Source organism: Falco punctatus (assembly GCF_963210335.1).
Source record: "Falco punctatus genome assembly, chromosome: 14".
NCBI lineage: Eukaryota > Metazoa > Chordata > Aves > Falconiformes > Falconidae > Falco > Falco punctatus.
The window spans coordinates 20,739,029-20,760,850 of NC_137594.1; the positions used below are offsets into that span (position 1 = coordinate 20,739,029).

A 21,822-nucleotide genomic window follows, 5' to 3' on the forward strand; every position below is an offset into this window, starting at 1 on the left:
AGGGAAGTCTGCAGGGAGAGAAGATTGAAGATTGCAAGGTAGGCCACAGTGGATGATGGAGTAAGAGACAATAGATGGAGAGTGGTGTTACACAACAGTCACTTAGTTCTGTGCTGGGATTGTTGGCCTGAAGGGGAGAAGCAAAACTCAGAGGAAGGTCAACAGAGCAGGCTGCTTTTCTAGCAAGCCTGCGTACAAAAAGGAGCAGCATGGGTAGCAGGCACACAGAAGATCTGGCTTTCCCGGGCTCAACAGCCTTGTCTGTGTTTCCTGGTTGCAGTAAGTGTGGGGAGTACTTCGTAAGTCCTGCATGTTACCTTAGTGCTACTTAATATCCATTGTGACTATTCCAGGTTAACTAAGGGCTCAGTACGTTCACTGGCTGTGCACATTCTTTGTCTCTTTCAAATATCCATGAATAACAGCCACTCCTGAGGCAAACCTATGAGTGACTTTGCATAAGCTCTTCATGTATGCTTTCTTCCAGGTAAGAGAATAAGAGCAGATCAAGATCAGACCAGGGGATGGAGCGCAATATGACCTCTTTGTGCTTCACCACTGTGTTTACCTAAGGCCACCTCCCTCCTGAGGTATATGGTGAGAACCTGCTTCCTCCTACACATGTGCCCTTCAGTTATTTTGTCGATGTTTCTCTGTGAACAAGAAGTATCCAGAAATTCTCCAAGGTTTTACACTTTGCTTTTTATCAGGCATGTGTGTGACTGCAGTGGTTTGAAGAACAAACTGTGCAATGCTTCTGTACTGTCTTATTACTTCACACTTTTGCACGATTCCTATGCATTGTCTCACACTCTGGCACAGGTCCAGGCAAGAAAGCTCAGTGAGAGTAGGGACTAGCTTGAACTCGAGTCTAAGGTCATGATAAATAGCCCTGTGGAACTGTCAGCTCAATGCTTACTGGTAGTGAAGCAATCTAAGTGTTAGGGAAGGATGGAGGCCAAACCAGAAGGCTGCAGCATAAACCTGTCATTCATCTGCACTTAGATTACTGGATGTGGTGCTGTTTTTCTCATCTCAGCATACGAGAGATCTGGAGAAGGTCTAGAGGAGGCAAACCAGGTTGATATAAGGTACAAAACAGTTTCTGTATTGGCGACAAGACTGAGAGGAATATAGTACAAGTGTATGTGTGGTGTGGAGAGGGATCAGTTGTGTAATTTCTCTTCAGTACAAGTACTCAAGGTGACATGTGAAATTACTAGGAATTAGACAAAAATAAATGGAAGGCGCTAGCAAGTGAACAAACTCTATCAGATTTCAGCCAGTTTCCTCAGCTGCAAATAGCTGCAGGTAGCAAAAGACACAAGACAAGCATCACATGCTTGTCCTGTTCTCTGTGCGTGTCTGCTAACGCCTGCCCGCTGCTGAGGATGGGATGCCAGGCTGGCTGGACCCTTGGAGTCAGTCTGGCCTGTTTTATGTTTGTGCCCCTAACAGGCAGTGCAGATACTAGTTAGCTTGTGTGACAACGCAGGCATGTGTTCAGCCACAGCAAGCTGCAACAGCAGAGACAAGGTCACAAGCTCCCCACGACATCGCAGAATAGTTCTGATCTGCAGTTATTGCTGCTAGCCTTGAATGCTAACCTTCAGGGTGTCAGGAGTGCAAAAGAAGGCTTTAGATAACACCCGGGTGTTATCTGATCTCCCAGGGAATTGATATCAAAGATAGCCCATGGTGCTGGTCACCTTGGTACCACACCATTGTGCCCTGCTGAGCACATATCAATCTGGACTGATAAACAGAGCAAGTCAGGTACTTCATTGTCACAGCTTTTCTATGTGGCTTCAGCCTTGAGGGAAAGGGTCACTTAATATTACATCCTCGGGCTCTTTGATAGAAGTTTTGCTTGATGATTCAGACTTAGCTTTTTCACAATCAGGACAAATATTTACCAGGGAACCAGAAACACCTCCTCCTTTTCATCCCTGCTTGGGACAATTGCTCTGTGGAAAAAATAAAAAAAAATGGAGTATGCTGCAGCTGGTCTGACAGCTGTCAAAAATGTGAGCAGGTTATAAATAAGTTGTTTCTCTCTGTAGAATAATTATTGGCAAGGGCATAGGACTAATCTAGAGTATCTCACCTCTAGTCTAGAAATAGCTGCTTGACAGACAAAAAATAAAGCACACTAAAAGAACTCAAACCCTAACTAAAGTCATTCAAGCAAAAATATACACCTAAAACAGGAATAGTACGCTTTTGGTAAAATAGCTGGGGAGAAGCAAGGAAGATACCTTTAGTGAAATTTCTCCAAAAAACCCAACTTGAACAAGATCTTCAGGGGATTTGGGGTTTTAATCTGTTAGATGCTGAGCATGTATATTGAAAGGTAACTCTTGGTACAGCAGCCTTGCACATTTATTTCATTGACCTATGCTCAGCTTTAAGCTTTGACGTGTGCAAAAATGGATGGTTGTCAGCTAAATGTGGAATTACACAAATCACTAGGTATTTCTAAAACAAATTTCTAAAGCTAATTGGGGAATTAGTTACTGAAAGGCTTTATTCTTGTGCAGAAAGCCTGCCTCTTTCTTTCCTGTAAATTCGCTGTGCCAAATCTTGGCAGAGTTCATTGTGAATATTTCATATGTTCCTAAACCACAGAAATGACCCCAGAATACATGCACATATTTCAAAATATCACATTCTGTTTTACAGCAAGTGGCAACTCCTTTCATGTTCCAGCCTCCTTGAACTAGTCCAGAAACAGAGCTGTCAATTATAGGTGAGAAACCTTGACCTATGAAATAATTCTGTTATACTTCAATGTGTTACTGTTATATTGTGACTAGGTGATAAGATTGTCTTTGAAAAAGATACTCGTTTATCCAGTTTTATGAGGAACAGTTCCAGGGGACTTCAAATTTTACTCCCAGCAGTCAGTGTTGCAGCACGTGGTGCCACTGGGGGGGGGAAATGGGGATCTAGAAGAACTTATATTTGAATATATCACTTCAGCTGATCTTTCAATGTGCTTGAAAGCCCTGATAAGAGGAAGGGACTTGCATGCTTAAATCTGTTAGAATTTCCCAGATTCTTGAAGTTAGGGCAGAAAGAAAATGTTGCAAGTCAGAATTGGTAACCTGGGTCTAAGCAGCATCTCCCTCTGATAGTCAGTAGCAGCTGCTTAAGAGGAAGATTAAAATAAACCCTGAGGGTAGGAAGTAGCATGATAACTTTAACACAGTCCTTTTGTAAAGCCCCATAGCTAAAAACTAATGTGCTTTGCTGCAGAAATGCTTATTTTTCTTTGAGGAACTAGATGGTGCTGGCTATATTCATTCTGGATGCCCTTAGCTGTACATGTTTCTAAGCCTTTCAGGAATGACACTAAATCCTTTATCCTGATTGATTCTTGTTCTTGATAAAATAAAGAAAACTTTAAAGTTAGGCTAAAGAACTGCAAAATGGCTTAAGCTGTGGCAAGGAAATTAATCCAAGAATCTCCAAAGGCTTTCTGCAGCGCTTTCTATGAGATTTTGTGTTACTGAGTTAAACAAGCTCATTGTTTTACATGCTGCTTTTCCAGTTTCGAATTACCCACTTGTATTTGAAAACTACTGTTTTGACTTGAGGGAAAACATGTACGGAAAAGATGCTCAGTGCTCATCGTTAGGCTGTGCCTCTTCAAGGTTTTTTCTCTGTTGGTTATTCCAGTCAAGAAACCGGAGCATTAGCTTTTGTGGGGTATTTTCTATTTTGGGGCATATGTTTGCCAAGTTGCTTGGTCTGGCACATCACAGTATGATGCAGCAGTTTATTTAATTAAGTTATCAGTTGCTAAATACCAGTATAGATTAAAAAAACATAACTGAACACTGACTGTAGGATTGTAGAGGCTAAAGGCTGTGGCTTCAGATGATCCTGCTATCCTGAACTCCTGTAAATATTTATGAATCTATTGACGTTAAGATAAGAAGAGGAAAATTCCCTACCAGCTTCATGTGCAGTTTAATCTTTGACTAGGTCATAGCTGCTGTTTGTTTGAAATGAAAGTGCATGTGTTTACTTTTTCCCCAAACCACATCAATGTTGAGATCCTGATGGAGGTCTGAGTGCAGCGCATGTGAGCTGCGCTTTCCCCTGCTTGTTGTGCTTGGGGAACAAAAAAACTTGAAAGGCGCAGTCCTTCTGGGAAATAAGCGTGGCTGTAGTCCCTGGAGGCTCAGGATGGTACCTCTTTGCATCCTGCTAGTTTCTGAAAGGAAGCCTATGCTCTGGGACGTAGGAAGCACTCTGGGTTTGGCTGTCATCCCCATACGCTGCCATCTGAGGACAGAGCAGCGATCCTGGCCTGTTTTCTAAGGAGGGGCAGGGGAAATTCATGCACAGCCACCCAGCACTCTGCACTGCTTCTCTATGTGGACACTTCACGTGTGACCTCAGAGTGACTGTGTTTTTGCAAGATACCCACAGCCATCTCACAGTATAGTGGGCTACTTTGTGCTTGCTAGCAGCATCTTTTTCAGGGTGTGTTTATACAGACTAGCTGGATCTCTGCTAATGCTCTCCATTATTTTTCCCTTAGCCTGAATAGAGATGATGTGTGAGATCTCCCAATAAGGCATTTTCAGTATGCACTAGAGTGCCCACACAAGTCTTCACTGCAGAGTAGGCAAAGATATGACTTCATGAATGCAGACAGCAGACCTTCATAGCCCTCCTGTGTCATATGATTGATTCTCACCTCCCCATGTTTGTTTCTTAACAGATGTTTTCAAGGCACAGTGATGGAAGAGGCTGATGCCTCTGGATGATGAAGGATGGTGAAAATCTTTGGTTTGGTCTCATTCATTTAGGAAAATAACCCTCTAGAACAGATAGAGAATGATTTCAAGTTAGTGAGTTGAGAGCAGGGAAAAGCAAAAGTCACTGTTTAGAATAGTTCCAGCGAAATGCAAGGTTTGCTTTTTATTTTCCTCAAACAATTTTGCAGGTTTCTAGGACAAAACCGTTTCAATCATTTATCTGACTGGGAGGTCAATGTTCCTTTGAATAACAAATGGGTGCGGTGAACCTTTACTTCTCTCCCCTTGGACCCAGCTGCCTAAACACTGCACAAAGAAGGATAGATACGGCCTTGGCAGGGACACGGGAAAGTAGGACATGCACTCTGGGCCAAATCTTTCTTTAGAGGAAGCCATGTGAAAGCACAAACACATGTAGGAAGTCACATGCGTAACTGGGAGCAGAACTGGGTCTCACACTTGCAAAGTTGCCTAAGCAGCTTTTTCTGTCAAGCCTGGCAATTATCTGGGCTTCCCCATGGCTTTTTTACCTCTGTCATTTAGCAGAGCAAGTCACATACTTCAGACATCCAGCTGCTGTCTGAGGTGGCATGGCCACAGCTTGCCACTTCTGATTCGGTGTGTGCCAGGACATCTACAAGGAGCACCTTGCTGATGTGGGTCCGGGTTGGGTGTTGGTGATAAATGTGGGGTTCTTTTAGTTGAAGCAAAAAGAAACCAGGTAAAATGTTTCAGTATTGATGTCAAACCATTAATTATCACTAAATATGGGGGTTCCAGTTTTGGTGCATAAGCTAACATAGAGTTTTGTATGTGGAAGTTTTCCTGTGTGAAAAACATGGAGATGCTTTAGGCAGCAACAGGGAAAAGCTGAATTTTAGGTACTGCACGGGGGTCAAACAGAACCAAAATACTTGGTCAGGTTTCCTAACACTTGAGTTTGAGATTCTGCCTTAGATTAAATGATCTGCACTGGGGGGTGGTGGGGGTGTGTGAGGGTGGGATGGGGGTGAAGCACTTAATGTTCTCTTAGGCAGAAATTTTATATTTGAAATATATTTATATTTCAAACACCAAAACATCAAAGCACTGCTATAGCCCATGGAAGATCATACTGGGAGTGTTCCTCTAATTATGAAAAACCAGCAGAACATGAAGTTCAAATGTGTGAAACAATGTAGTATGTCATGATATTTTGGCACAGAGGGATGGTACACCTTAAGTCTGGCTGGAGGGGAGGGTGGGTGCTGGAGAGTTCTGCCAGGAGCTGTCAGCAGCAGAGGTAACAGCAATGAATTCTGACACCAGAGGGGTGTTACTTCTTAAGCTCCCCCAGATCAGGAGACAGCAGAATCAGGGCTGACCGATGTCATAAGTAGGACATGGATGGGTAGAACTTAACGACCTGCAGTGAAAAATCAATTGGTAACAAGGAAATTTCTTGCAATAGGGGATGGTTCGGGTGCTAAATGTTCCCTTGGAACAGCGCTATGGCTCTGTCCATGTTTCCTGGCATATTCTTCAAATTTTACCTTGGTAAAACATAGCATCAACTTGTTGTTGGAGTTCTGAGAACTGTATCGTGGCTGACCTAAAGGGAAACAAACGGACCTTGGCAACAAGTGCCCCCAGGACTACTGATCCTGTGAACTGCAGAGTATGACTTGAAGGTGGAACGCATGACTGCCAGCGAAGTCTGCCCCTCTTTTCTGCAGGCAAAACCTTCTTGGGTGGGGACTGATGAGTGGTGTGGTGTTTTGAATTCCTCCCTGCACACTGATAGGGGATGATTTGCCTAGCTGCCATTATATTATGTGCAAGGCTTATATAAAAGCAAATGGAATGCCCTACCCCTGTGCCCTGTGTTTTTGCAAGTACAAAGATAGAATTGAACCTTTACATTAAGGCAGTCCTTAATGTCATAGCTCCTATTAAAAAAAAAAAAAAAAAAACAACAAAAACCAAAAACCAAACTTTTGAAAGAAAGAAGCTTTTCACAAGGTGCTGCATAAGTATTATTATGCTTTTGCTAGATCATTTAGTGATTCTTGCTAATGTAGCTTCATATCTGTTTTCTAGATAATGTTCATTAGAGGCTAAGCTTTACTTTTTTATTTTTAAAAGGAAAAAGTTTAAAGAACAGAGGAGAAACTCTTGCAAATAATTCATTTTACTGACAGTTTCCAGTTAAGTCTGACAAATCTGTTTGTACCCTGTGTGATAGAGATGTGGATTCCTCACATCTCAACTGGAGTATAGTGCAATACACCTCAATGAATAAGCCTGCAGGCTAGTAGTTTAGAAGAGGGTTTTTTTCTGTAAAAATCTGAAGTCCTCTGAAGACCCTTAAATCTGTGTGCCAATAAAATGTTTTTGTCAGTTGGTGCGAAGGAAGAAGTTAGTATTGTTAGTCAACTGCATACTCTGACAACCATAAATAGAGATACTGCAAAAGCAGACTGGAAATCTCTATATAAACTTTTTACTTGGACAGCTAACTAATCTGAATGACACTGCTTGCAGTAAATCAGGAAGAAAATATAGGTGACTTGCATAAATTTGTAGGTCAAAGGCTGGCTTCCAGGCTAAGTACAGATTGCACCATTTCTTCCTTTTCTGGAAAGTTTGTGCAAAGTGTTGGGCTGTATTATTTGTTTCCAGACAAAAGTAGACAAGGATAAATAGTAGTGTTGATATAAATTCCATGTGATATGTTTGTTGGGATAGCTGTAAAAAAGAAGCCCCCAGATTGCTGTATTCAGTGGTCTATACTGAACAAGCAAATATGAGACAGTGGGTTATTGTACATGGACTTTTTCCTCTAAAGAATTGTACTGTGTGCAAAAACATGATACAGCTTGTGGTTTTGGAAAGACATCTGGCTTTATTTGCAGACGTAATAGAGATTCTAGTTTTCCAAATTCTGGTGGGAAATGGAGAGGGAACTCTTCTTGTACACAGAGGACAACTTTATTTCTGCAGGTTTGCACACATAGGAAGTATTTCTGATTTTACTGCTTCTCAAGCCTGCCAAACCATTGCATGGTTTCCTCTTGTATCTGTGGTATGAGCAAGTACGGACTTGAACATCTTTGTTCTAAAATGTTTGACATGCAACACTGCAATGTATTGAAGATAGTTTTTGAAACAGGGCAACCTTAAATCACATAACCAAACAAATGCTTTGGTTTCTCTGAAAGCTTATTTTTTCCTTGACTGATACAGGTGCATTTGTTACCTGCCAGTACGTGTCTGAGGAATGCATATAAAAGCCTTTGCTCCTGTAAAAAAATCAGTATGAGTTATTTAAGAGCACTGTGCAAATACTACCTTGGATAAAGGCCCAGACACTTGAAAGAGATGCTAAAAAAAACACCTCTCAGTCTGACAGGTATTTACTGAGTCAAGATTTTCAGAGGGATCACTGCTAGTTAAATTTTAAGTGAAATACTGGCTTCATATTTATTAAAACAATTTATTCTGGTGGAATTAACATAGATTATGAAGTATCCTACTTTGATGTGGGTTGTGAGAGTTTAGGATTCTTTCTTGTGAACTGTTTTTATCTCTTGTATCACATGATTGAAATTAGGCATCTTAACTGGTATCAGTAGTCCTCCTGATTCCTTGGAGGTTGTAGTTTGAAAACGGATGGCCTCAGAAATAAAAATATGCTGCACTTACTATTTGAACTGAACACTGGCACAAATCTATTTCATTTGCTAAGGGCACTTTAAATTTAGCAAGCTCGATGGATTATTCCACTGAATTGAGTAAGATACCTTGGATTAACATCTTGGTATGTTTTAAGTTTTACAGGAAGTAACTAAGCTCATTTTATTGCTACTGTGCAACAGGTTTGTAAGACTGTCTCACTGAGGAAAAAAATATAAACTGAAGTCTTGTATTTTCAGACCACTATACTGATGATAGAATAAGGCAAAACTAAAACCACAAACTGTCCAAAGCAGGAAGAAAATAATCCCATTTTCTTGTCCTTTTGTGGCCAAAAAGATTAGTTTTAAAGCAAGCACACAGTGCTACAATCCTTTCACTTTTATTCCCACCTGTTATTATAACTAGCAGTTTTTCTTTTAAGTACAGAGGAAAAAGCCGGTTCTTCCACAGGAAGCATTGCATTTTATGAAGTCTCAGGTTTTAATTTGCCCAGAGGGTTAAAAATGAAGGTATTTGTTCAATGCAGGACTTGTGCCCTGCATGGCTCCTAGAAGCCTGCTTTTGCTGTAGTCATGTAGTCAGCTGAACATTACTAAGGAAGATCACTACATCATTCATTCAGAAGCTGGAAAGGGAAATATTCTGCTGACTCATGCTTATAAGTATTTTCCTTGCTCCGCCTCCATTCATTTCAGCTCCTCCTCTCCTCTCTTAGTGCTGGTAGCCTACTATATTTAAGCAGCTGTCTTAGAGCAGAGACGGGATTCAAGGCTTGTAGTTTGGTTTGCTTTCCTGACTGTACAGGCATTTTCATAAAGATCCCAATTCTTCTCATTGGACCTGCTGCTAAAGGTAAGAAGGCTATAAGTAAATGTGGAGAGCTCTGGCTGGCAGACTACTTCCTGAATATCACAGGGGTGTTTTGAGAATGGTATTGTTGTTATGTACCATCAAGTTGAATGTTTTCCACATGCTATAATTGTGTTTGGGGGGTAAGTGGCCTGGCACGTAAGTGATAATGCTGGGGTGTGGGTGGGAAACAAACTTCTGAAACTTGTAGGAAAGTATAAAATATAAAAGCTATTGCAAATGCTGCTTTTTTCTTTAAAAGCACTAATGAATAAGATTTTGAAAGCTGCTGGCAAAATGAATGGGTTGATGAAGAAACGAAGCTGAAGAAAACTGCTGCATTTGTGTTAGAATTGTTCTTGTTTAAACTGAAGTGTCGTGGTAACTCTTTCAGTCTCTTCCATTATTGATATACTGGCTGCCCTGCTCCCTTGGACTCTCCCCACGTGCTGAAAAGCCTCATTGATGTTACGGAGAGAGCTACTCTCATATCACAGATGTAACTTGGCTTTTTATTTCTGCTAAAGGTCACTTAGTGTCGTTGTGTTGCAACATGCATCTTTTGCATTTTCTTTTACTCACTTAAAACCTGATTCAGTTGGGCAGCCTGGAACTACCAGGGGCCACACTGAGCAACTTTATGTGAGTTGTAGTCCCTCTAGGCTTAAGGCTGTGTCGGGAAGGTATGCAGAGTTTAGCCCAGAATGAGCTGGGTGCTTTTCCAAGCCAGAAAATTATGTAACATCACATAGACACTGAAATGCTTTGGAAGCAGTGAGGAGATAAACTGCGGAGTTTGCAGCATGCTCCCAAATGAAGAGGAGGAAAGAGACACCCATTTAAAGTAGGAAGTCTAAAACAGGAGCCAAAACGGGGATCAGTGTGACTTACATGTGAGTGCCCAGCAGCCTACTCTACATAAAAGGAGGGTGAGAAGAGCGGTCTTGGGTTTCTTGTTAGCTTAGGCTTTATCTTGCTGCTAACTAGTTCTGTATAGATTTGGAATGAACTTCATTGTCCTGTGTGTTTTCCAATAGCCCCTGCAAGAACAGGCTTTCATCTGCTACACTGCATTAGCTGTACAGGTTGCTGAGGGGTGTGTGGTCCCTTGATTTTATGATTGTGCCAGAAAAAAAAAACCCATTAAAATAATCCACCCTCTAATGGAAGGAAAAGTGAATATTTGGCCTGAAACTAAAATGCCTGAGATGCTTTGAGCTCAGTTTTACTCCCAGGAGTCAAACATTTAGCCGACAGGATGGGAATAGCTATAAACAGGTTCAGCATCTGATTCACTTTCTACTTAAAAAGAATTATTAACTATGAATTACAGAGATTGCGGCTATAGTATGTGGAAGGGACTGCTCCCATTTGTAGAGACATGCTAGGATAAACAGAAGCATCTCTGATGGTTAATCTTGTGTTGATAGATTTGTCCAGTCTCAAAACTTCAGGAAACACATAGCACTAAAGCGGTCATTATGGGGTTTTGTGAACCCAGATCCTGAAGAAAACCATGGCTAAAAATGGCCACGTATAGATATGCATGGATCTAGTAATTTCATCAGACTAACAGTTTTGCTCATCTAGCCATTGAGGTTTGCATTAATTCCAGGAAATGCTTCTCTTTCATCTGTCAGAAGGTATAGAATGGAGGAGGGTGAAATGAGGGAGCCTTATCAGTGAACCTCCAGCTGCCGGCTTTGCTCGCTATCAGGATGGGAGAGGGTGGCATGGTGCGATGGTCAGGAGCAAGGCCACCTTCCTCTAAAGCAAACAGAACTGCCAAGCTGACTTCTGCCCTGTGCCTTTTTTTGTCCCCTTCAGAGTCACCCAGAAAAATGCTGGCACACAACAGTATGACTTTGCGCCCAAGTCTTCCAAACGGGCTTGCAGGCTCATTATTTATGTGCTGGCTTTGCTGCTCTCCTGGAGCTGTTGCCATGTGCTGTGTTGGGTTGGTTCAGCAGTCCTTGCTTCCAGCAAAAATCTCACCGGTGTTGCTGGGTTACCGCTGTCTACAGAGTGCATACAGTCTTTCCATGCATGCTGCTGCAGAGTGCTGTGGAGCAGAAACCTGGAAAGTCGCTTCCAGATATCTTGGTTCCCTCTTCCAGACTCCCAGTAGTTTCACAGAAATAAGATGTACACTCTGTGTTAGGAAAAATTAAGAAGAATTTCTCTTCTTGTATAGTACAGCCATGGGGAGGGCTTCATTTGCTACCATGGAGAAGAACCCTCTGCTAACCTCCCAATAGGTGCTGTGGTTTAGCTGGTTTGAGGGGAATACCTTACTGGTCACACCAGTGTCCTGTTCCATTGGTGTCTCTGGCCGTCCCAGCTGCTAGTGCTGAATTCTACCAACTGCAACTCTGGAGCTTTGTGATAGGGAATTATTTTGGAGTAAATTTACACAATAATCTGCTGAAGGTGGTGCAGGTTTTGGTTCATGTGGTTGAACCAAATCAACTTTTGGTTGGTTTGTGATTGGAACCAAACCAACAAAAAAAAAAAAATCAAAAGGCTGGGGAAATACTTGGGCAGTTAGGCTGTGCTCCTGAAGCTAGCAAGGTTGGATTAAATGTGCTCTGAGGGTTAGATGCATGCTTTGGTACGGACACAGCACACCAAAGTGTTCATCTTCTGCAGTGTATGCAGCTACCTCGGAGTCTCAATTAAACCGGGAACCTAAGTTTTCTTGAAATCCAGCTCTCTTCAAAGCCAGATGCTCGAAATGACTTTAATTAGAAAGCACAACTACTATGTCTTTTGAGTGGTTCTTGCACTGTCAGGCAAAATGCATGAGAATCTTCGACTAATGCTTAGTAAAGTGGTAATAGGCAAGCAGAGTTACTAAACTGTGATCCAAAAATTTGGACAAAGCCACTAGTTTGGAATTCAGCTCATAAGCCTTATTACGTGCCTCTCTACTTGAATGAATCCAGTCCTCTTGGAATAGCTGTGTCTCGTCCAGCAATGGCTGTATATTGGCGTATATGAGAATTATCATGTACTTGCAGGCAAATGCACTTGAAAGACTTCCTGAACCCTGGGATTCTGCAAGTCCTAAGCTCACCTATAGTTTTCTGGCTGCTCATTCAATCACCAGGGTCTTAACCGCATTAATGTAGTCGCTGGAGATGTAAATGTCAGGCTTAAAGTGGAGCATTACACTTGCAGGATGACATTTGCTGCAATATCTGTGTCAAGGGCAGTGAAGTGCCAGACCTTATGAAAGGGTGCAGTGCGCTTGCCAAAGATCTTTCTGCGCTTGAAAAGGGTGTGGAGAGCATGCCCTACTGAACAAAGTCATGCCATTCAGTGGATTTTTACTTAGCTTTCCAAAATGAGAGTGATGTTTTTATAAAAGACTGTATTCTCTGTAGAGTAACTTAAAAGCATATGCCAACTTCCCAAAAACTCATGTTTGTTCTGGTAAAAATAACTTCTAACTTCTCTAGATTAGTGACAGTGTAGTGGAATTCCCTGGAAAACTAAAGCAATTATTTAACATGGTAGGATTCCTGCAGGAATGGCAAAAAACTTTGATTCACTGTTCACTGAATATCTGCATAATGATTAATTATTTTTGTAGATTCCACTCTAATGACACCTTAGTATGCAAGATAGTGATGATGTGTAATTTCTTTAAAGACCTGTTATTTACTTGTTCAGACCTAGAACTTTATTTTCTGGAAAATTAAGGAAGAAGGTTCAGGAACTAAACTAGCACTTTTCAAAAAAACCCTGTAGTAATGGAATGATACATATTTGAAAATGCAGCCAGGAGGTTTGCAGCCTTTGGGGAGAAGTCTTGAGTAAGGTTTGCTCTACTTATAAATAAATGCACAAGTTGCTTTAAAAAGTACAAAGTGTTCATGATAATTATGACAATTTTCTGCACAGTATGGGCAGAAATGAAGTTTTCATTAACAAGCTGCAACACTTCAGTTACTGTAGTCAGAGGGTTACCAACATTGACAGCTGTTCTGGAGGGACATGTGTAGATGAGAAAGATCAGGGTTCCCTCCCTTTTTTTTTTTTTTTGATGTGTAATCAGGGAATCATCCTTCGGTTTTGGGGGCAGGAGGAGAAAAAGATAAGTAGGCCTGTCCTGAGTGTGGAAGTGTAACGTGATGGTCTGCAATGCAAGGATAATAGATCAACCTGGGTTTGGGGGCTGTAGAAAGTCACAGGGTTTTTTGTCAAAAAAGCAAATAATTCAAACCTTATTTGTTTTAACAGGTAGACTCCAGCACCTAAATGCTTCCAGACAGGAAGATGTACGCATTATTGACCAGACCCCAAAATAAGAGTGGGTTCAAGCCACTGCCTGTTGTGATCATAGGTAAGCTTTCTCCTGCCAGCATTACTGCGTTCTCTTGTGTATCGTTACTTTGGACTTGCTGTCTTCACGTTTTGTTCCACGTGTTCTTACTCAAACAATGCCTGACTGCTGTTTCTGCATCCTTTCCCTGACCACCAAACTTCCCCTGGTACCAAGGAAAAGGCCACTAAGAGCTGTGGGAAGTAGGGAACCAGGTATTTGACCAGCTAAACCACACGCCTCTTTAATAGTAAAATTGGTAACCCTTTCGGCATCAGTTCAGCTGGGCCTGGTTTTTCTCTGTTGGATATTTAGAATGGTTTGAAACCTTTTCACTACAGATAGTTAATCAACTTGCTGTAAAGTGATTATCTGTAGTGCTTGAATTGGAAGTGGGTTTGTGACATCTTTTTCCCCCATTGTGTGTGTTTAACAGCATCTGGAGCGCTTTCTAAAGCTTCTTGAAATGTTTCACAGATTTCTTTTAAAAGCAAGTCAGCTATACTGATTTTGTACAGATTTAATAGAATAGTAAGAAGCTGTGGATTTTCTACTAGTTTAGGAAACATGTTATGTAGTAACCGTCTCGTCTCCCTTGCAGGAGAGGAGCTCTGTAATGTGAGGTGATTTTTGGAGCAAAGCACAAGTAGTGATGTCAGTGCCTTCCCCTCTGTGACCGACCATGAGTTCTGCTCAAGTGCACATGTGGCACCTTGTTTATCTGAACAAGTGTTTAAGTACCTTGTGGAGCTGGGTTCCTTCCTTATCTAATTTACAGCACCCAAGAGAGCTATTCCAAAGTTAGTGCACCACAGAAATCACCCTTAGATCCTTGCTAACAGCAAGTTTGATAAGGACACTGCTAGCAGCAGGTTCTAGTCGAGTGACTGTGGACTGTTCGGTTGTACAAGTCTTTAGGTGGGAGGGAGGATATTTTGGTACATCCCTAGCGCAGCTATACAGGGATCCGGTGTGAATGTCACTAAACCTCAGAAGCAGCAGTGTGAAGATGAGTGCTCTGAGGAGGCAGCTCAGCTATTTCACTGCAGCTGGACGTTGCTCGCAGGTTTCAGCTACTTCCCCAGACCCTGCTAGAGGAAGGCTGTGGGCTCCCTGTTCTCTGCTGGCAGCCTCATGAAGGCAGTTGCTTTCTAGAATAGTTCAAGCCCCAGAGGCAGCTGTACTTGTGACCATCCATATCATACTTACATGTGGTTCAGAGTGAATCCTCTGTGTGTTGCTGGGAGTTGTGCACTTGAAGTTTGGCTTAGGTACCTCCTTGTACTTCCTAAGGCAAAGAAGCAACCTGGAAAGTGTTATATTTTACTACAGCTGCATTTAGTTTGCTTTCAATTTCTGTTGCTGTTGGGTTTGGATAATTTTCCTGCAAGTGGAATATTCCAAAGGCTGACCTGCAGCTGCTGGTCCTTGCTCAGCACAGCAGACTTTGGCCCCAGCTGTGACCCGTACTGCCCTTCGCACAGCTCAGCTCACTGTTAGCTTCACAGCCTGAGCCTCCCTCTGTTTCACGTCCCCAAGAAGCAGCCTTTGCTCTAGTCACCCACACATGTCGCACGGGCACTGTGTCAACACAGGCTGCTGTGTCACTTCAGCTCTCCTCCCCTGCATCGTCACTGCGTGACGTAATGGTGGTTAGTCACATACTAGTGAGCAGCAAAGCCTGAGCAGCCGGGGAGCCTGACACCTCGTTGTGCAGACACTGTAAAATATTAAACATGCTGGACAGCAGCCATGTGAAAACTTTCCACGGGCTGCTCTCACTGGGCTTCAGAGTCACATATATCAGGTTTTTCCACTGGCTGTTGGGTGGTCAGCAGGAGTTCAGTCATCCAGTAATCTGTTCAGAGTGCTGTATTCTGGGGGGGGGGGGGGGGGGTGTCTTGGCATAGCAGAGAGACTTTTTTCCTTAACACACTGATGGCAGTACCATGGTAGGGCTCATTCCCATGTGAAAGCGTCCTCAAGACCTGTTAGTCAAAGCTGCTATTTCCAGGTATCCCATATTAGATGGGATTTCTTACTGAGCAGAGCTGTTTCCCCTTCACTTCAATATCTGCTCTCTTTTCTGGACTCACTCTGTATCCTGTGCACAATGAACAGTCTGCACTGGGATGAAATGTCCATCCAGGAGAGCTGAGGCCCCCAGCCAGTACGTGACCAGTTTCTAAATCTTTTAAGAAGTTAATGAGCAATAACTCAATTTATCAGTGTGCTAGAGACTTCAAACTTCAAGTGGCTTATTTAATCCAGTGTCTTTTCAGCAAATTCTGAAGACCTTGCAATGCAAATAGACACAACTGAGGAGGAGAAGGGGACATATGGGGGTAAAATGACTTCCCCAACTCCATCCAATAGCTCAGTGGTCAACCTGGAATAGACAGTCCCCTGTATCCAGAGCAGTGTTGTATCCTTTGAATTGGGCTGGACATTAGAAACACTCCTCAAAGGGCTGCTTGGTCTGCAGGAGTATAAATTCTTCTCCGTTATGTTTTTTTAGGGAATGGACCTTCAGGAATCTGTCTCTCATATTTGCTGTCAGGCAACATCCCTTACTTCAAAAGAGACTGTCTTCATCCTCATCCCATTCTCCAGAGGAAACTGCAAGAGGCACCAGATGTCTCCATTTTGGACCAGGTTTGTGTAAAGAGAAACAGTATAACATCACAGTAAAGATCCTGGGGGTGTAATATAAGTAATAACCTCATTTGAATTTCAAAGTACCCAGACAGAATGAGCTTTAAGCAAAGTACTTTTTAATTGTTCAGATCTCCCTTGCATGAAGTGCCAGCATAGCTGCTAAGATCCTTGAGGTATCCCTTGAGCAGTAACGGGGCCTGTGTGACAGTAAATGAGCATCACAGAACACCAAAACCACTGATTGGAAATATTGGAGCAACCAGTTGTCTGCTACCTGGCAAGACATGCATTTTGAGCATCTGATCTGCCTCTCCTTAGGATTTGGAGTATTTGTCTGAAGGCTTGGAGGGACGATCCCACAGCCCTGTGGCTCTTCTGTTTGATGCTCTTCAGCGTCCAGACACAGACTTCGGTGGAACAGCAGAATCTGTCCTCACTTGGTGGCACGAGACCAACAGAGCCATCCCCCATCTGGTCCTTGGCAGAAACGCTCCTGGAGGTGCCTGGCATGTATGTGAATTTAATCCTAACTGCTTAGGTCTGCATGTTGTAAGATAGTCAGGTGTGTTGACTAGAGAAGCAAAAGTTCCTCTAATATGCCAGTCAGCCACATTTCATTTTATGTATATAAACAAGCAAAAGTCTAAAAGGAAAAAGAGCAGGAGAGGCATTTATGTTTCTAGTCTACCCTTCTTTTTGGAAAACATGGATCGTTTCATCCATGGCAGAGATCAGAGGAAATCACTGATTTCATGATCTGTGCCGTCTTGAAACATACAAAATTGCATTTAATTTCTTACATGAAATAACTGAAAGTCATTTTACTACGTTGCTTGTTCCAGTCTATCGAGGGCTCTATGGTTACGCTGAGCAGAGGGGAATGGATGGGACTCCCAGATCTCCCGTTCAAAGACTGGCTAAAGCAAAAAAGGAGGTAAGATATCTATGGTGTGATTATCTGCAAACATCTAGGCGTTATTTGGGAACCTGGAGTGGAGTAGACTTCTTGAATGTAGCCACCATCTGTTGTGGACGATTCTAGGGAGAGAAGGGACACCCTCCCACCCTCCAGTAAAAGTCCATTCTGCATTCAGTGGTACAGGTCAAGTTGCAGTGCTGCTTGGAATGTGTCCTTCTCAACACCCACTGGGGAGACGGATCACAGTGACCATGCGTTTGGAACAAAGCTTGGAAAAGGCATGGTCATCTGACTTCTTTGCCTACTGCTGCTGTCCCTAATGACAAGGATAATCAGCTCAGCTACTGTGCAGTCTCTGAGGTGCTTCTCTTGAGATGTGTAACAATTAATCTTAAAAAGTCCAGGAGTTAAAAATGGAATGGAAGCAAGATGTGAGAGGAAAGCATAAATGAGCAACCTTGTTCTTAGGATTGGGGTTCATGCTAGAGAAAGCTGCCTCTGTCCGACAGCTTGTGGATCGGAGTTAGCTCTGTGTACCAGCAGTAACTTTGCTCAAGTCAGAGAAACTAGACAAGTCTTCTCTGGTAGTTCCAGGGTAGATGGCTCTAGATACATTCAGTGGAAGAGGGAAGAAATTCCAGTCTCTTACTTAACTGCTGCTTGACCTTTGTTTGTACTATATTACAGAGGCCTCAGAAACAATAGAGCCACAGCAGAAGACATTGCTCAATATTACCAACACTATGTGATGAAGAAAGGACTGCAGAAGAATTTCAGATGCGGTACTGTTGTGGTCTCTGTGAGGAAAGTGAGCGCAGAGAGCATCTCCAACCACGCACAGAAAGATCTGCAGGAGAATAGTGACTCACTCGGGAATTTCAATGAGAAGAGTGCAGAGGTTTTTCAGGTGGATGGATTTTTCAGAACTGTGAAAGGTGATAAAGAGCCCTTCTCCATCTATGCAGAGAATGTGGTCTTAGCTACAGGAACATATGATAGTCCTACCTGGCTTGGGGTCAAGGGAGAGAACCTTTCCTATGTTCATCACCAGCTGTCTGCCCTAGAGGAAGCAGTGAAGAACAACAACATTGGCATCATGTCACATCCAGTCTTGATTGTAGGTGCTGGTCTGACAGCTGCTGATGCGATTCTCTTTGCTCACCATTGCAATATTCCAGTAATCCATGTTTTTCGGAGGAGAGTCGGTGATCCAGGTCTTATTTTTAACCAGCTCCCCAAAATGATGTACCCCGAATACCACAAAGTCCATCAGATGATGAAAGAACAGTCAGCTGCGTGTGCTGGGCCCTATGAGTGTTATGTTAGCCTTCCTGAACATCACGTGCTATCCTTCAGCAAGGACAAGAAATGTATCTGTCAGGACAAAAATGGCTGCCAGAAAGTTTATAAAATTTCCATGGCTCTTGTTCTAACTGGCTCAAACCCCAGCCTCTCCTTTCTGCCAAATAATGGCATGGACTTGGCAATGGATGGTGACCAACCAGTCAATCCAAAGAGGAACCCCATAGATGTTGACCCATTCACCTATGAGTGCACTCAGGAGAAAGGGCTTTATGCTCTAGGACCCCTAGCTGGAGATAACTTTGTACGCTTTGTACAGGGAGGGGCTCTGGCCGTTGCCAGCTCTCTGTTAAAGAAAGCAAACAAAAATCCCCCCTAACAAAAAAAAATCCTTGTGCTAACTGTCTGAATGGGTTCCTGCTGGTTTCTTAGAGAAGCAAGTCATCTGATACATAATCCTCCAATGTAAAGCCCACTCTTGGTATTCTCCAAGGTTATGCAAAGAGTTACTAAGTTCTTGCCGAGTTATTTGAGAAAATCAAGTCACCAAATACAGAGTGGGTTTCACACACAGCAGTACCTTCGGTCCCTGGGGTACAGCTCCTTTCCTGCGTGGCTGTGCATGAAGGCTGCAGGGGCTTTGACTTTCATGCCTGGAAGAGTAGGGGCAAGGTAGGATTGCCCTTCTATGTAACACCTCCCAGGCTGCTGGAAATTGAATTGGGGAACGATTAATGTTAATTGTTTTCAGACAGCAGGCTGACAACCCTGTGTCTGTCAGCGTCTTACAGTGTTTTTTCATGAAACAAAGTAAACCAACGTGGTTTTATTTGCTCCAGTGGCTTGGCTGTATGTTCTTATTAGGCCAGAAATTACTGAAAGATGCTGCAGGTACCTCTCTGGCACATGAAGTGGTACTCTGCAAATCAAAACTGACATAGAAACAGTCAACACTGACAGCAGCAACAACTAATATGTGGTATCTTTTTTATCAAGAGATTCCTGTGATGTTTCTTTCTCCTTCTTCAGAAGGAATGATACTGATCTACAAACACTTGGCTTGCCACCCTGCAGCTTTCTACTTTCCAAATCTTAAAACTGCAATAACCAAATTCTTGGCAGCTCCTGTAGAGACAGCAGAACTAAAGGGGAGCTACTGGTCTGTCTTGTAACTGCCCAGGTACTGTATGGGGGGGCTTCTGCTGCACAGAATTTTTCAGAAAGATGCAATATATTGTGTAAATGTCTAATGTAATGTGATCTTTCTAAAAAGAATAAAATAGAATAAAATTCTATTTGTGTAAAGGGGAAACTGGCACAGTCACTTTTTGATGGTTTTATGCTATATATAGCAATTTTTTTAATGCTAGTTTTCTAAAAGTTTTTTATTTGCAAGATATTTTGTTACAGGCTTTCAGTCAGTGTTTTGGCTGAGCTGGGGTGGGTGGGAATGACGCCTTACGTTGCGAACAGCATTCTCAACAGACCTACAGGTCCTTTCGTACCTCTCACAGGATTTTTCTCACAGGAAAAATCAGTCCTAGCTGATCTTACTTGACGTAAAGACAGACTCTGCTCCCTGTGCTGCACTGAAACACACTGACATGACATGTCATGACATGACAGGGTGCTGCAGATGTCTCTGGAAAGCTGAGTATGTGGAGACAGTGGACCAGCCTCAGGTTGAGGTGTGTGAGGAGCTTGTCTGTGGTGTTGCTGTATCACACCTGAATATTTTTACCACTTACTATTCTTGTATGAAATTTTTCAATAAAGTGATTTCAGACTTAGTCCATGTTTTGTTTTCTAACTCTGACTTTGAATCCCTGACCCAGAGATGATCTAATGAACCGTCGGTCAGCTTCCTGGCAAGCACCGGAGTGTGGTTTGTGCCTGCTAAATCCTGCATCTTTCTGCTCCCTGGGAGCACAACGCTATGGATTTGCTTTCTGTGTATCTTCCTCTCTCCAACAGGATGGAGAACCCTTTTAGAGTGCTTTGGCAGTGTCTGTCTCTTGTGAGGCTAAAACACAATACCAAAGCAAACTATTTGAAAGCATGTTCTTGCCTTGGAGATCTTAGATCTCTTCCCTGTTACCTGCTGCCTTCTCCTGTCTGGAAACATCCCAAATCAGGGTCTAGTCCAGTATGTCAATAAGACAGTTTAGATCAGAAGGACATTTGAAGGTCTCTGGTCCAACCCCACTAAAACAGGGCGAGCTTTGAAGTTAGACCTGGTTGCTCAGAGCCTTCTTGAGGAGAGTTTTGAGTATCTCTCAGCATAGTGACCGCTCTACCAACATTTGATTGCCCCATTCAACGTTTGACCACCTTTGTTGAGAATTGTGGGGTATTTTCTTAACTAGTTGAAGTGTCCCCGTTGCAGCTTGTCTACTGCCTCTTGACTGGTTTGTGGTTCAGGTTTTTGGATTTTTGTTGTTGTTGTTTTGGGTTTGTTTGGTTGTTTTCACTGCACAGCTCTGAAGAGTCTGGCTCAGTGTGTTAACCCACCAATTCTCATTCTGCTCTGAGGGCTGAGACTGGAGGGGCCTCAGAAGTGTGGTGTGGACGAGGCTCCCGGCCTGTGTTGCTCACCGGCCAGAGGGGTGGCAATGCCCCCAGGGCTCTCTTTGGCAGCGTTGTTTCAAATGAGGTGGTAGTTGTTCCCCTGAATCTGTTACCTGGCAATATGGGGATTCCTGCGTGTGGGTAATGTGGTCCTGTGCCATTTGACATGTTTTGGATACTCCCCAGAAGAGATGAGCTGATCCGCCATTCACCCTACCTTACGCTCCTCTTGACTCCCAAGCAGTGCAGGATTGTGCCGTTCCTCTTCTGCAGCCAACGTTTGCTAGAAAAAGACCAGCTAGAAAAAGATCAACGTCCACTTTTCTAAAAATACCCATTTTCGGCTAGGTCTCCAATTCCTACACCAAAGCAAACGAAGTGGAGAACAAAAGCCAAAGGGCATCTTAAAAAAAACAAGGGGCATCGGATTGGTGTCAAGTGAAACTCTGCTCTTCCCATCGCTGAGGTCAGAGCCAGTGTTTGTGCTGATCGTTCCTGCATCCCGTATTGCGTTACAGTGATCCGAGCTGCCCTGCGCTGGGGACCTCCTAACTAGGGCAGCAGCCTGCGCCTGCGGCAGGACAGTTGGGTGACCGTGTTTTAAATAGCCGGCTGTCTTGCCCAAGAGGGATGAGCCGATTGCCTGCCCCGTGTAGGACCAGAAAGGGAAGCGGTTTTTCACAAGGGATGCTTAGAAAATAGCCTACACTCTGCCCCCGAACGATCTCAAAGCAGGGGATCTCCGTAGG

The 21,822-nt window shown here is 43.1% G+C and overlaps 1 protein-coding gene across 1 annotated transcript; it reads left to right on the forward strand.

The window, feature by feature from the left end:
* The first annotated feature begins 9,134 nt into the window (after positions 1-9,134).
* OSGIN1 (oxidative stress induced growth inhibitor 1) lies at positions 9,135-20,295 on the forward strand. The gene is made up of 6 exons (XM_080411140.1): positions 9,135-9,302; positions 13,545-13,647; positions 16,145-16,281; positions 16,603-16,794; positions 17,127-17,218; positions 17,891-20,295. The coding sequence occupies exons 2-6, from the start codon at positions 13,563-13,565 to the stop codon at positions 18,882-18,884; spliced, it is 1,500 nt and encodes a 499-aa protein (XP_080267266.1). The 5' UTR covers positions 9,135-9,302; positions 13,545-13,562; the 3' UTR covers positions 18,885-20,295.
* The last annotated feature ends 1,527 nt before the right edge of the window (positions 20,296-21,822 follow it).

What these genes read in the sequence shown, in the direction of transcription:
- OSGIN1 (XM_080411140.1), top strand. Translation starts at nt 13,563, where the DNA reads ATGCTTCCAGACAGGAAGATGTACGCATTATTGACCAGACCCCAAAAT. An exon ending in ATGTCTCCATTTTGGACCAG is followed by an intron (nt 16,282 to 16,602) that starts GTTTGTGTAAAG and finishes GCCTCTCCTTAG; the next exon opens with GATTTGGAGTATTTGTCTGA. An exon ending in TGGCTAAAGCAAAAAAGGAG is followed by an intron (nt 17,219 to 17,890) that starts GTAAGATATCTA and finishes ACTATATTACAG; the next exon opens with AGGCCTCAGAAACAATAGAG.